Below are 15,944 nucleotides of genomic sequence, written 5' to 3' on the forward strand. Positions count from 1 at the left end.
CCATGTCTGCACGGTAACCCACAGCTCCCGCAGTGCCTGGCTCATACGCAGGTCTTGAGCAGGTGAGCTCAACTGTGTCAGCCAAAGCGGCTTTACCACAGTGCCAATGCAGCCCAAACTGACCTAAGAGATGAAGGAAAATGTGCTCCTAACACGTCCTGTGAGGTGGACAGGTGAGCACTGCTGACTCTCAGCAACAATTGACCTGGCAGTGTGTTCTCTTAGAAGGGGATCAGCCTGACCTGGAAGAAGATGCTGAGGTGACTGGTGGCCTCCTCTGCTCATGGTCCCCACAGGATGACTGGATGCAAGGCCTCTCTCTTCTGACACTCAGAGGCTTACCTTGCCCTGTTCACATGGAGAGGCACCAGTGCTGCCTGTTAGCAGGACCCAGTGCTCATGGTGGAAGGCTGTATGTGCAAACACATGATAGCACATGAAGACAAATGTACCTGCCACTTCGGAAGGGTGACCAAGCTTGCTATGCTCATGTCTACACTGACACACACAATGCATTATCCTTTTGGGCATGAGAACTCTTCTTTGGGGGTGGACATGACAAAAAATACAACCAGTATGTAATGTGCCTTTACACATTACTGGATAACTCTCGACTCCATTGTTGTTGGTGTTCACTAAGATGTTTCAACAGGAGTAGCAACCATAGTATTGCTTTCACTTGGACTGTGTGAAAAGTGAAAGAGTGAAATGCTAAGAAATGTGATTTTGTTTTTTTTTTTGTTGTTTTTTTTTTAAAGATTTATTTATTTATTTATTTATTATATGTAAGTACACTGTAGCTGTCTTCAGACACTCCAGAAGAGGGCGCCAGATCTCGTTACAGATGGTTGTGAGCCACCATGTGGTTGCTGAGAATTGAACTCTGGACCTTCGGAAGAGCAGTCGGGTGCTCTTACCCACTGAGCCATCTCACCAGCCCGTGATTTTGTTTTTTACTTATTTTTCATTTTATGTTCTGTGTATACTTTGCCTGCATATATGTGTAAGTGCCTAGTGCCTGCATATATGTGTAAGTGCCTAGAGGCCAGAAGAGGGCATTAAGTCCCCAGACACTGGAGTTGTGCGATTGTATGCCAGTGTGTAGTTGCTGCGTATCAGTCTCTGATCCCCAGGAAGACCGAGAACTCTTAAGCCCCGAGCTATCTCTCTGACCACAAGCAATGGGGATATTTTATTTCATTAAAATGTTTGAGTACTTTTAAAGAATGTAAAAGTTCACCAGGAATGTAAAGTGTATTTAAACCATAGCTCTATGCTCTGCATTGGGTTTCACTTTGCAGTAGTTGTCTGTGGGTCTCATCTCTGCTGATTCTGTTCATGCATGGGAGCAGATTGGGAACTAGCTCAGGACCATAGGAGCCATTCCTCAGAGTCACCTGGAATGCTCAGTGCATGTCTTCTGATTCTTATCAGAGTGTAGGTGAAGGTTGAGGTCCAAGTTCCAGAAGTGCATGGTGTGAGCTCTGGCTACTGTGTTCCCAGTGTCACATGTGAAGGGGTCAGTGCTGAGGCCAGAGGTCATCTGGTTCATGCCCATCCGTGGCAAATGGGACATGTCCAGCTCCTGTCTGGGACGGGCTACAAACCTCCTCACCATAGCGGATCCTGAAAAGAGGTGCTTTTGAGACGACTTCTGTCTCCTATCTCCCCACACTGGGAAGAACTAGAAGAACTTAGAAGGATGTCCAAGGTGATAATGGTTCTCAGCAATATGAGTTCCCAGCTCAAGAATGGCTTGAGGCTCATAGGACCTGTTCTCCACCTGTGATACCCCTCCACTGTGCTCCAGACCCAAGTCATAAAGCTGGCTTTGCTATTCCATGAATCCTCATCACTGGGCCCTAAGCATTGTGGGGCTCTACGGTCATAGTAGGCTTTTACTTCAGATGGGGACTGATGGTAATATTGGGAAGATGATAGAAAGGATGGATAGGGAATCATGCTCAGAGGTATGGAGCACTCAAGGCCATCGTGTTTAGAAAGAAGAGAAGGAGGAAGATCAGGCTCTAAGCGATATATGGGCAGGTGAAGCATGGAGATCCAGAAGCACTTATATGGGGAATATGAGGAGAGGACAATAGAGAGAGGAGAGGAAGGTGTTAGGTCCAGAGACATGAGACCATCCTGTGGAAAAACAGGATAGTGGGGAGAAACATCAAGTACTATAGGGCCATTCCCTCCACCCCATGAAGTGAGAGTATAAATCCAAATTGACACCAGTGGGCACAACTTTGTGAGATTTCTGCTGTTAGTCCAGAAAGGAGTTTAAGTCCAAAAGCAGCACTGGAGATGCTGTTGTCTAGGGTCTGTGACAGAGTTGGGTACATCCACAGAGGGGCCACTCAGTAATAATCCACACTGTGGTCCAGATTAGGGCAAGGAAGAACAGCTGGGCATTAGTGGGAACAAAGGATGGTCATGGCACATCCTGGGCTGCAGGCTTGTCTCCAAGGCCACTACGGAAGGATGGAGGGTGAGTGGGAAGCAGTATGTGTGGAGTTGGTGGGAGACCTCTTCCCCATGAAATAATAAGGCATCCCCATGTCCAAAAGAAGGCAGCAAAAGCCCAGTAGATAAAGACTCGTAGTAAATAGAAATTGGACAAGCTCAGGAGTACCAGTGCTGTGCTGGGCACTGGCAAAGGCTGCCCACAGCCACAGGCCAACAGTCCAGAGGGCAGGGTGTCCCAGCTGCAGTCCTACAGGGGAGAGTGGATCATGTGTGTATGCAGGGGTCTTTAGAACCTTTCTATAGGGAAGATGGAACACGGAGGGCAGGCAATAAGCAGCAAGACCATGTGACCCTCCTCTGGAGCCCTGTTAGATGTTACCCTGTGAGGTGAACAATGATGTTCCTTTTTAAAAGGGAGCTGAAATTCTGAAAACTAAAGGAAAAAGTGGCCACCTCACATAGGCTGACACCACACTCCCAAATCAATCTAAAGCATGCCCAAAGATCTCTTCCTATTCCTGCTGCCTTCTGTATAGAAATGCTGTCTTTGGCACCCGCCCATTTCCCCTATGTCAGTCAACATGCTTGCCTAAGCATTGATATGTGCCCAGTAGCTGAAACAGAAATGGAGGGGGGGAACTTCAAAAAAGAGAGCACACAGCTCCCTGTCCCTGTCCACTCACAGGAACATCGGTGGCAAGCCTTGAAAAAGTCACTGAAGAGTGGACCAGAGGGATTTAAGCCTAGCTCTACCTCAGTGAGGAACATTTAGGTCACTCAGAAGACAGGCTTTCCAAAGGGAAAGGATTGATGAATAACAGGTTGGATTTGTAATCAAATAAGAGCCATCAGTCGTGTTGCTAGGAGCATTTGTTCACATGGCTTTTTTTTTGACGCCCTAAAGGTAACCAGCTGGGGTTGTTCCTGTCGTTCCTTCCAAATTTTGTTTAAAAGAAACATTTTCCTTTTATTAGTCTATCTACATTTCATCTCAATGAAATGAGACAGAAAGCAGTCCCCATGTTCCCTCTACTGGGATGCAGGCTCTGAACACTGTGGTTCCTTCCTCCAGGTTGACAGGACAAGCCCCCTGGCAGTTCTCTCGTGTGTAGAGAACATGAATGATGGCATCTCCACATCCTGTCACAAGATGGGGTAGAAAATGTAAAAGGGAAGAGTTTTCATTGACCTTAAAGACATACTGAGATCTTGAAGTCAAGTTACAGAGTGAAGAATGAGCTGATTTAGTGGTGAGGACTCTGAGGGGTGGGCAGTGGTTTCAAGAGCCTGAAGACTTTGCAGTAGTGGTTGTGAAGACCCAATGTTGCTTTGAGGGTGCCAATATGAGCTGGCCCTGTGACAGTCTAGCAACCTCTCCCCATGCAGGAGGAAGCCACTCCCCACAAGGACCGCAGTGATCTGACAATGCAAGGGTAGTCGCCATCATTTACATCTTTTTGGAATATGTCTGTTAATGGTAATTAATGATGGCCCAAATTTTTATATGGTTTTTCTTTGGTTATATAGAGTCACTCAAAAGACGAGAACTGAAAGGTGATTCTCACCATGGTACTTTAGGGATCTGGTAGAACACTTAAGAGAGTAGGACCCTTTGGAGGAATCAACAGGTCACTGGGATATGGGATAAATATCCACTCTTGCCATCTGTCCTCCCAAGTAGACAGACTGGGGCCAGCCAATGTTGGACTTGAATTTCCTATCTGAGCTAAATACATCTTTTCTCTTATAAGGAATATAACTCTTTACATTTCATTTAATGGGTGTTTTTAGGCACCTCTATCTGGGAATGTTAAAAGAGAAATCAGTGTCTCAAAAGAGATGAGGTAGTATGCATACTCTTACACAAACCTCTTAATTCATGGCATCTTTGTGGATATGTGTGTCCTTTTCATTCTTTCACTCAAACAGAAGGAATTTAATAGTAGCCCAGAAGCAGGCTGGTGTCTGACTCAGTTTGAGAGCTTGGCTATCCTGGCCTCATGCTAGAAATCCTCCTGTCTCAGCCTCCCAGGAGCTGAGGTGACACCACCACCATGCTCTGCCAAGAGTCTTTGGTGACCTAACTAGTTGGCTATCAAGTAGATAGAAAACAGATAGAGCCCTCACTTCCCAGACTACAGGATTCTATGTGCTTGGTGTGGATTCTCACTGCCAAGTTCCCACTCCTCCGTTGCGCGGTATTAGGTAAATGGTCTGCCGAGTGAGGAAGGAGGAGGGAAGAATTCAGAATAGATGCCATCCACTTGGGCTCTTCTCTTTGTTACAAATGAAGATGGTGCCTCTAGAAGGCTCAGGAAGTCAAAACTGTCATTACACATGTTGAGATGCAGTGTCAGGGGAAAGCCTGGTCCACTGAAATCTTGTTCCCGTGTACCTGCATCTCTGAAAAGGCCAAACGCAGTAGTACGCTGTGGTTTCCGGATGTTACAGAAACCAACTGAAAATCCAAGCTGCCCTCTGACCATCCCTCATACAGGCCATTTTATTTCATTTTACTTTTAGAAATAACTTCCTTGTTATCGATGTGATGGTACTCATCAGAAATTCCCAACGCTTGGGAGGTTGAGGCAGGAAGATCAAGTTCACAGCAATCTTTCTCTAAAGAATCCCTGTCTTGAAAAACAAGGTAACTGATTTATTTCATTAGAGCAGAGCTCAATTAGTAAAATCTCTCACCAAGTTAGATTATGTTCTTATGCAAAAATAAATGGTTCAGCATGTATTAAGTGATAGAACTTAATGATAATGGGGGGGTCATGAATATGTAAATTAAAACTAAAGCACACAAAAGAGCCCTTTTAGTAAGTCCAGCCTTGCTAAAAGATACTCTGAAGTACCCCGAATATATTTTTCCTCTAATAAGGAAACCTCTTCACTGGGGAGGACATCAAGCCAGGTTGTAGGGGATATCAAAACTCTAATTTTGGCAACAAAAACAACTTAGTATTTATACTTATTTATTATTAATTTACTGGGTATGATTTCAATTTTAACTTGAGGATAAAATTATTTGTTCTGAAGTTAAAGACTTAATAGAAGGCCATGTAAAACCTCCCTGCCATGTAACACACATGAACTGAATTATGAAACCCACTTATCATCATTACTAAGCACTCAGGCATCCAGAGGCAAGAGGCAGGAAAGGAGCCATTGACATCACATAAAATATATAAGACAGATAAAAATCACGAGGTGTTGTTGCTCCACCAAGAATGAGAGGCTGCCTTGGGGCAATGCCACTCTGTATGCTGAGCAGGTCTCTCCCCTCTGCTGATTCTCAGATTCCTGTCTAGTCCAAGGCAGGGAGCGAGCGGAGAGAGACAAGGCTGAGGTCATAGCTTATGACCAGAGATCTGATGAGGTTCTACTGGCTAGAGCACGGGAAACTAAAAGCATGAAGCAAAATGTAGCGTATCCAAGTTTCCCCAGCTTCCCTGCCCTCCTTTCTTCCTCTGGTCCCAAGGCACTGTCAGGAGCCCCTGTGACATTATGGAGACAGACCTCAAAACCAGGACCCAGGGGTCTGAGAGAACCACAGAGCAGATGACTGCATCAGCCCATGCATCTGGTTTCTCCCTGACTTTGGGTTTGCTGAGATTAACTAAGTTCCTAGGTCACTGTTATTCCCCTTTGTAATTTCTGTTTCTAAGAAACAAAATCCACTCCTGCTCATTTCCCTTGGTTCATTCTTAGACCTTAGAGGGATTGTCTGTGCTTTAGACTCAAGTGTCCTGTTAGGAGAAACATCAAAGCTGGATGTGAAATAATCAGACCAACCATGGAATGCTATGAAATACCATGGAAAGTTCTTCACACCACAAACAATTTAGTATTTATACATATTTATTATTTACTATATAATAAATAATCCAGAGGATTCCTGGGAAGGAGCCACTGTTTGGTTTGAGGTGTTGAAAAACACCTTTTGGGGCGTTTATGTGGTCATGAGCTCACAGTGTGGATCTCACAGCTACGTTCTCCCCACAGTGCTCAGCATCCATTCCCTTTCTACCTACTACCTCAGGAAACTAGTGTTTTGTTACCAGAATATCCACATACATAATGTGCAGACTGAGGCCCAGGAGTGTAGCTCTGTCCTGCATCCCACCCTGTCATGGCTTCCTGGCCTGTGGCACTCACTGACTCTCATGACAGACAGACTCGCATGACAGAACTGGCAGCACAGACAGACAAGCAGGCACTTACGCAGCTGAGCTCACTGTGTCTGCACAACCATTAGAGAAAATGCCCCAAGGCACACTCATCCAAAGGATGAGAGCCCAGAGTAGTCCTGTGTCCAGCATGGGGCCAAGAACCAGGTCCAACAAGGTCTTGACTATTTGGCTATCTCAGACCACACACAGAGGCAAGAACAGAAACAAAGCAGGCATACTTGAGCTGCTAAGTGTTCCATGGGAGCTGTTTGTAGCACTGCGGAAAAATAGGAAAAAAGTGGCCAGCACATCTTTCGAAAGGGAAAAAAATACTAAAAATGTCTTGATATCTAATTACTCAAAATGCATTCCAAATTTTGGCCTGTGGGGTAGGCTATGGTATTAAGATTAAAATCATCTTTCCCCTCCAACACCATTATCATGTAGCAGCAGCTGCAACAGCACCACCAGCAGCAGCAGCAGCATGACCACCACCATCACTGTTATTATCACAGTCACTTTCCTCCTGCTTGAAAAGACTTTCCTGTTTCATTGCCATCCCACTTGGATGACAGGAGGAGGGTGACTATGATTATAATGGGGATGGATGGTGGTCCTGATGACGATGGTGGTGGTGGTAACGGTCGTGGTAATGGTGATGGCTGTAGTGATGGTGATGGTGGTGGTGGCGGTGGTTGTGGTGATAATCATAACCATCGTCGCAGTTATCACATCATATCCCCATTACCACCATGACTGCCACCACCACCAATCATGACCAATCACCACCAATCATCATCACCACCATTGCCATTATCACATTATTATCACAATCATCAGTATCATAACACCATCAGCATAGTCATCATTATATCATCATCACCATCATCACCATTACTGCCTCCACCATTAACACCACCACAGTCACCATCATCACTATGATCAATAACAGCATCCTGACTGCCCTCACCATCATCATCTGCTCCTCTGGTTTTACCCTTTATGGGTTTTTTTTTTTTTTTTTTTTGTCTTTCTGGAGTAGTGTTGTTGCTTGCACAATTTGGTTTTGCCCTTGGAAGCCTAGGATCACATTAGTCAGTCCACACCAGTTTCAGCAAGAGCTGAGACATTTCACCTTGATAATGGAAATAGTTCATCTGTAACATCTGTGCAAAGGATGTATGAGACACCCAGTGTGCTTCCGAAGGCATCCTCATAGGATGGCGAGGATGCAGGAAAGGAGGACGGTGATGGGGCATTCTAGAGGAGACATCCAACCCTAAATGTAGCTATTGTGGGCAGAGAGGGGAGCCAACTGCTGGTTTAGATTTTCAGTATTAATGCCCTGCAATCAGAACCATGTGTAGCTCCTGCCTCACCCATGATCTGTCAGCCTCCTGAACATTCTGTCCTCTCTCATGCCTTCTTCAGAACCTGGCCTAAACCCTTTCTTCACTCTGTACCCTCTTGGCCTTCTCATTCCCTCTCCCTGTGTATGTCACCATTGCTCAGACTGGGGGTTTTCCTGCTCTGAGTTTGGAGGACCAGAGATGAAGTAGAGATACTGGATGAGATTTACCGGGGAGGGAAGGGACTTCAAGAGTTTTCGTGAGATGTCACGGAGCAAATCAGGGTGGTGCAGAGCTCTGGAGGTTGGAATGGGAGAAGGAAAATGTCACCTTCGGGGTACTGGTTATTTGACTCATGGAACAGCAGTAGCTTTGATAAAACAAGGTGCCATTTACTGCTTCTGTCATGTCTGGAGTGTCTGCAGCAAGAGAAGCATGGGGCGGGTGACATTAATCCATACTGGAGGTCTGTCACACAGTGAGGGCATAGAAACGTCTAGTGTATCACACAGGGCAGATTGAAGAGTTCACAACTATTAACTCACACATCCCAGCTGTCGTGGAATGAACCAGCACTCTAGTCCTGGAAAAGAGACCCCAAGGTTCAGAAAAGTTGAGGAACATATCCCATTTCACACAGACTCCTCCAAGAGGCAAAATCAGACCCAAATCTGCTGGGCTAGCACCCTCAACTTTGGCTTCCACTAGTGGACAGATTTTACAGTGAGCAATCATGAAGAACTGGAGAGAGAACTCAGTGTAAAGAGCATTTGTTGTTCTTGAAGAGGAACCACGGTCAATCTCAGGACCCATCTAGCAGCTCACAACTGTCCATAACTACTATTCCAGAAGATCTGATGCTCTCTTCTGACCTCCATGGGCACCAAGCATGAACGAGGTGCACAGACATACAGGCAGGCAAGACTCTCACACATCTAGAAGAATCTAAAAAAATAATTTTTAAACAGTAATCTTTTATGAAATGCGGAAAAGAAGGCTAACACAGTTGAATCGCATATTTTAATCTAATAAAATGATTAAATTCAGAGTTCAGAAATATAAAAGATTATCCAAAACAGTTAGGATCATACTTGTTTGTAGACAGCATTGACATGAGCTGGTCACTTCTTGCCTCTACACAGTTCAAATGAGCAAAGGCCTTCTGCAGTGTGCGTTCACAATGCATCTACAGACATATATTGAGAGGCTGGGGACCATGAACAATTTCCCATATAAACCCCAGAATTGCCCCAGCTCTCCTCCCATCTGCCACTGTTCCTTGAGAACAGAGAGTACAGACTGACCTAGGTCAGAAAGTGACAGCCAGCCATACACTCAATCTAGTCCAGTCTCTCACAGTATGGTCATCCAGTCCCTAACCTTCATCCCATAGTGGCCTTGGGTGAATTCCCTCAAACCTGATGCCTCCACAGAATGAAAGTCATCCTCAGCTGCCTGTTGTTCAGCACTCTTGGAACGATGTAGTCTAGCTGTACCTTCCTCAGGATGTGGTCCATGATCTCTGTAGAAGGCATTTTTCCTTTCCAGTGGACCCTAGCAGGAGGGCCCAGACACTCAGAAGTGAGGCAGGTGGACTGGATCCTTCCTGGGCCAATGAGATGGAGCCGGCAGGCCAGAGTTAAATTTGCTCTCTGAAAGAGGACTCTCTGGCTGCTTGCCCATTCAGCTCCCTTTAACAGGGATTCAACAGTAGGGTTGGCTCAAGCAGAGGCTAAAACTGGAGTCTGACAGAGCCTGACAGCATAGTCTCAAGCAGGGGCTACTGGAAATTAAGGCTATGCCTGAGCTAGTGCCTGTGTGACCCATGGTGTGAGTGACATCTCTAGAGAGCAAAACTTTATGAAACAGGCAACCACTGCAAGCTTCTAAGGATATGGTAGGCTCTGGCTTGCATCAAGAGCACAGAGAGCAAGCCAATGGAGACTGGAGGCAGAGGAAAGGGCAAGGGAATAAACCAGGCCCTCCACAGAGGGACGAGGAAGTGAAGTTGAAATGCATTTAAAACCCACCCCACCAGCACAGATCTTGAAGGTCAAACAAGGACACATACATTGTATGTGATTAATTTCCCGAAGCCAGCCTTCCTTTTTCACAGATCACAACAGTCCGTTTAAATATCTCATTTCTACAAAGTGAATTTACATTTAAAGTACAAAGTGCAAATACTATGTGTTTTTCGTTTTTAATTGCTCTTTGGTGAGGGAAAATTCCCACATGTCTAGGAACTGTCTTGAGTGGTCAGCCGTTCATCCTTGTTTCCTGGGCTGGAGAAACAAAACAAAAAAACAAAATGAAGATAATCTTAGGAAGATGTCTGTGTCTTCCCTATGCAGACAAAGACTTGCTCCTGGAAGTAAACCTACTTGCTATGAGGAAAGCCATACAGGAAAGGACAGGGCACCTTACAGTAAAGAATGAGTGGGCCTGTTGTTTAGGAAGTCTTTTCTTCCCTTGAAATCACCAGCAGAATATATCATCTGAGAAAGATTGCATTGACTTCAAATACTGTAAGTGAACTAACTACAAGGTGGCACAGATAAAAGTCCCAAACTTGCAGTCACCAGACTTCAGCTTGGGTTACGTGTGCCCCCAGCCTAAACAGTCTTAACTTTTTTCCTTTTGATGTTTCTGTCTTGCTGTTTTTACCTAAGAAGAAATTCAGCTTGCATCTGTGTTTGCTGTCCTTCACCAAATAGACTTTCAAGGGCAGTCATTTAGAAAAGGAAATAAATAAATAAATAAATAAAAGCAGCCATCTTTTTATCAAGTGCATCAACCTGTATAAATGGAGATTAATCTTTTTATCTAATACCTAAAATACTAAGCTTGGAATCTTAGGCTGTCTTTCCTTCATTCTGATAACCCCAGGAGGAGGTGAATAACCTCTAATGCTAAGCTGGTGAAAGCTTTGTCTTAATTATAAGGCCTTCTGACGGACCTCAGTCATCACCGAAGATGCCCAGAGCTACTGGGGAAGGTGGTTGCTCTTGAGAGCCAGAGCCAAATGCTCGAGCTCACAGCTCTGATCCTGGCTGAGCAGCTATGAAGCTACCTAGGAAGAACTTTCAGATTTCTGGCCCGCTGAATCACCCCATGGCATAATAATGGTAAGGTTTCGCTCCGTGCACTGCGGTACTGCAAGAAAGATGGAAAAACCACACTGCTGTGTCTTTTTTTCGGGAAGAGTACTCAAGTGGAAGGCTTGGTTTTGAGTTGGGGTGTTTAAGATTGCATGGCACATGTGTGTCTGAGAGTTGCCATTAACTGAAGCAAACAGCCCCTGGGAAGCCTTTGGAGGCAGCTGGGTAATTGCTCTCAGACCTGCCCCCTTTGCAAGTGTAAGTGATTTGCAGTGTGACTGGAAAAGTCAAAACCATAAACATTTACTAAACAAAGGAAAATGAATCACATGTCCTTCCCTAATGAAAAGGCTTTCAGTTCTCTCCAAGGTGTGCACAGGAGGTCCCTACTTAAAGCCCACAATAAACAGGGACCCTCCGTCTGGCATCAAACAGGTGCAGCCAAAGTAAACAGATAACATACCAGAGTTAATAGAGAGCTCCGCTTGCCTGGGTTTGGGCAAAGAACCCTGGAAAAGTGTCCCCACTTAGGCTGCGGCTGGGACATGGGGTCCACAACTGCACGCTTTAATTGCACACCTAGAAATGTGGCCTCGGAAACACAAATGTTTGTTAACCCAGTAAGGAACTGAAAATCTCTTTGTGAGATGAACTCCTGCCTCTTTTGATCTCCAGGTGAGTGGGTTATTTGAGGGGCAGAGTGTCTCTTGTCCCAGCCATCTCTTTAAAGAAACAAACAACAAACACCAGCTTCCCTGACCATTTCTTCCACACAATTGGGAAACCCATCTTTAAATTAACAAATTAACTGGAATTTCAAATTTAAAAAAAAAAAAAAACAAAACAGGGCAGAATCTTTAAATACAGGATTTATCTGGTCAGTGGTCACAGGCAGAATTTGGCAAAAAAAAGTTTCTTTGCTCCAAATGCCTTAACAAAGCTGTCTGGTTTTCCTGAAGATACCACTGTGCCTAGTCCTACAAACAGACCCCGGTTTCTCTTGTAAAGTTTAAGTAGATCGGAGTACAATAAAGTCTACAGCACAGATATACTCACCTGTCTATTAGAAGAAGTCCTTTCAGCATTTCCTCTGGGGGCTGGGAGGGGAAAAGACATTATTGCTAGTCAAATACTCCTCAATGACAGGCTGGACAGCATCAATCAACAGACTGGGTCAAATGGCAATGTACCCAGAGAGGCCCGAAGCTAGATTTGGAAGAGTGGGCTTTTAAATCACTACGGAAACATTGTCTAACAACACAAATGCCCTACTGCAACACTGGGAGAGTGCCTTGTTTTAGCCCAAATCCCAACCACACAAGAAAAAGCAGAGTGAGCCTGAGCCACACCCACACACATTCTGTTCTTTGAAATATTTTGCTTCAGTATTAACATCAGCTTTGGCTCATTTCACTCATGTGCTGTTTGTCCTTGGCTTGGAGATGGGGGGTTCTCCCCTTTCCGCTCTCAGTGAAGTACTCACTCCTGTGCTACATGGACACTTGACTTCAGGTGCCCCGCCCCTACCTCACGCTGGTCTCTGCTCAGAGTTCAGCCCCTCTTAACTGGACAAAGTCCCTCCTTGCCCAGAATCGGGGTGGGGGGCACTTCTCCAGCCTTCCTTCCTACTTTGTAATGGCCTCCATGTACCTCCATTTCCTCATTCATTCCTTCCTGGCCGTGGACAGTTGCTGTCGGTCCCCAGTGGACTCATCTTCCTCCTTTCTCCCTATTCATTGTTAGTTACATGAGAGTATTAGATACCCATTTCCAGTTTCCTGCTGGCTCATAAGCACACACAGGCCACTATCCCAGATGTTCCTGTCTCCTAATCCCAGACTCTACCTCCAACCATAGCAACTTATCAGAATTCTAACAGGCAGCAAGGAAAGCTGGACTCTACTTCCCTTAACTGTTCTCCTGCCCATTCCTTTCCAGGACCGGGTAGCTCCATTCCAGAGCTACTTAGTAGTCTCATGACATCCCATGAACATTCCCTCCTTACAGCTCAACACCTGCAATAGCTCTGCCTCCGAACCCATTTCTGAGTTCATGATTCCCAACAGCCCTCTGTCCTGTGCAGACAGCCACCCCACTCAAAGGAACATGTTGAGCCCAGATACCCTTTTGAAGTCATCCTAACTGGATCTATACCATGTGGTTTCCCAGAAGGCAAAACATCTCCCTCCTTGTATCTCTGCCCCCCGGTATATGTCATGGTGACCATTCAGCATTATATAACCAAATTAGGGTCCAGGCTAGATTTTTGTCTTGGAGAAGTGATTCTTGCTAATTTATGAGAAGATGGCTTTTTATTTTGAAGATCGCTATCTAAAGTCCCTTCAGCCAATTACTGTTAATGCTGTCCTGACCACAACAACATGGCTCAGAGGTACAAAGGGAAAAATGCACTCATGTTCCACACATGCTCTCCAACATGTTGATGAAGCCAGTCACCAAATCATAGAATCAAATGTGAGAACCTCAGACTCTATCTATCCTGGAATCCTCTCTACTCCTGCTACATCTGATGACTTAGGCCAGCCCCCACAGAGAATCCAAGTGTTAAGCCAGCTAAACCCACTGGGACAACTGATCTCCTAGAGGTGATAATTTCACTGTCCTTGACTTGGCCTGAATGTTCCAGTAGAGCCTATGAACTGTGTTGGCCAGTTATCGCCAATGGTTCTACAATCAGGAGGGAAGTCATGTCTGAACAGATAGCCATTGTGATTAGAACAGGAACAGGTTGGGCATTAGAGCTGTACTCAGCTTATGTTCCTGAGACTTGCTGCTCTCCTGGCCAGGTGACAAGATGCTGACCACCCGTGGTCACTTCTACGTGGTCGACAACAACCAATGGCATACCGTGTATCTCCTATATACCGACCGTAAGGCATCCTGTCAAATCCAGGAAGCAAACCCTCGACACAAAGCCCCAACATGATTAAAGTGCAGGGTACTGACGTAAGGAAGGCTTACTGTGGCGCTTCCTGGTGTTGGCTTTACCCTCCTCTCTGGTGACACCCAAGCAGCCCATGAGCTCCTGCACGGTGATGGACTTGTCATTGTTCATGTCGCAGTACTCCACAAACTTCTTCACACACTTTTTGGGCTTGGATTTCTTTCGCAGGAACCTCTTAAAGGGTTTGATCTCCTTCTTGCCAATGTCTCCACTAGAGTTCTTATCAAGCAGCTTGAAATACCAATGCACAACCCTCTCCTCCAGGGTGTGGCTGGGGTCTGGCTCTGACAGCCTAGAGGATGAGCAAGCATGTCAGACAGAAGGCTGAAGCTGCTGTGCCCCCTGACTCTGGCTCCCCCCTTCCCCACCCTCACACCTGTGCCTACCCCAATGCACTACCTGATGCGGCCACCTCCAAATATAAGCCAGTGTGTTCAGAACAAGGAACACCACAGCAATGTGTGCACCGTGGTTATTCAATTGCCCAAGGCCTTGAGTTCAAGGTCACTGACCTGAGACCTGGGCTCAGGTCAAGAAGTAACAGCATCCACCAGAGGCATCTAGAGTGCCAGGCTCTCTACCTTAATGTGATAATTTGTCTACTGTGTATGCAAGATACACTTAAGTAGATGAGGTGAGATCAAAATTTTTTTCAGTTATAACTAGACAATTTTCTTTGGAATTCTTTTAAAGCTGTACATTCTGAGATACAGATAAGTCAGGCTGTGAGTCAAACCTTGACACTGTGCTGTAAGGACGTCCACCTCTCACCTGAGGTGAAGAACCTATGCCATCACTTTGGACTCAGCGGACTCCACTGTTTAGATGGACTTTCCTCTGTGAGAGTGCAAATACAGCAAGCAGATGCCAACAGCCCCCGGCGACTGGGCTCGCAGGCACTATTGTGGGTCAGACACTCATAAGGCAAGATAGTCCCTTCTAAAGTACATGACGGGAGGTTGAAATTTAGGTGACTTCTTTTGCCTTAGCTTATGCAAATGTGACATTTCCCCCTCAGTGTTCCTTCTCCCCTTATGCCTTCCTTAGCAAAGAAAGCACAAGATGAAGGGCGGCTTTTTGCTAAGGAGGCTTTATACAGGAGACAGCCAGGAGCTCGCTGTCAGGAGGACATGGAAACAGTGTTTTTAGAAAAACAAAAGCATTAAAATAAAGTTTCTTTCAGAAATAAGAGTGAGAGATTGTGATCACCCAGGGCTGAGTTTAAGTACTGAAGTGCCACAGCCGTTCACCTGGACAGCTCCATCACCCTGTACTGTGAGGAAGTGGGCACACAGGCACCGTTAGTTCTACCGTGACAAAAAACCAAGTCTCACTGTGTCTACAGTGTACACAGGAGAGCATCTGTAGGGTGAGTCTTGTTGGTGGGATCAAGGCCCCAGCTGTACACTTGAACCTGGATAAGAAGATAAGTCTCACATGTGCAGAGCAGGGATCAACGATAAATAAGTCCCAGCACTCGGGAGGCAGAGGCAGTGGCTCCCTGAGTTCAAGGCCAGCCTGGTCTGCAGAGTGAATTCCAGGACAGACAGGGCTATACACAGAAGCCATGTCTCAAAAACAAGTAAACAAACAAAAAATTAAAAAAAACAACAACAACAAAAAGCCAACTTTTTTTGAGTTGCAGAATTCCAAAGTAGGTAAGTCAAAACCCAGTAGCTAAGTCTCAGACTCAGTTTCCACCTATAGATCCACCCAAAGCAAGTGTGTTCCTCTTCTCAGGCCTCCCTGGGCCCCAGGAGCCCCTGATCATGAAGAGGGAGGCTGTTCCCAGGGTCCTCCTCCTCTAAGGTGCTCTCTCTCTCTCTCTCTCTCTCTCTCTCTCTCTCTTAGACATTCAAGTGAACTGCCTGATCTCACATGG

At 45.7% G+C, this 15,944-nt stretch overlaps 1 protein-coding gene across 1 annotated transcript in view; it reads right to left on the bottom strand.

Moving 5' to 3' along the window:
* Window positions 1-9,002: 9,002 nt before the first annotated feature.
* Smoc2 (SPARC related modular calcium binding 2) overlaps window positions 9,003-15,944 on the bottom strand; it is a 123,011-nt gene continuing 116,069 nt past the window's right edge. Inside the window, exons 11-13 of the mRNA XM_021186294.2 lie at window positions 14,080-14,354; window positions 12,154-12,194; window positions 9,003-10,281 (exon numbers count right to left, since the gene is read on the bottom strand). Coding sequence (XP_021041953.1) covers window positions 10,264-10,281; window positions 12,154-12,194; window positions 14,080-14,354 — 334 coding nt within the window. The 3' untranslated portion in view covers window positions 9,003-10,263. The remainder of the gene's footprint in view (window positions 10,282-12,153; window positions 12,195-14,079; window positions 14,355-15,944) is intronic.

Source organism: Mus caroli, unplaced genomic scaffold (genome assembly GCF_978045245.1).
Source record: "Mus caroli unplaced genomic scaffold, Mus_caroli_1 scaffold_18, whole genome shotgun sequence".
Taxonomy (NCBI): domain Eukaryota; kingdom Metazoa; phylum Chordata; class Mammalia; order Rodentia; family Muridae; genus Mus; species Mus caroli.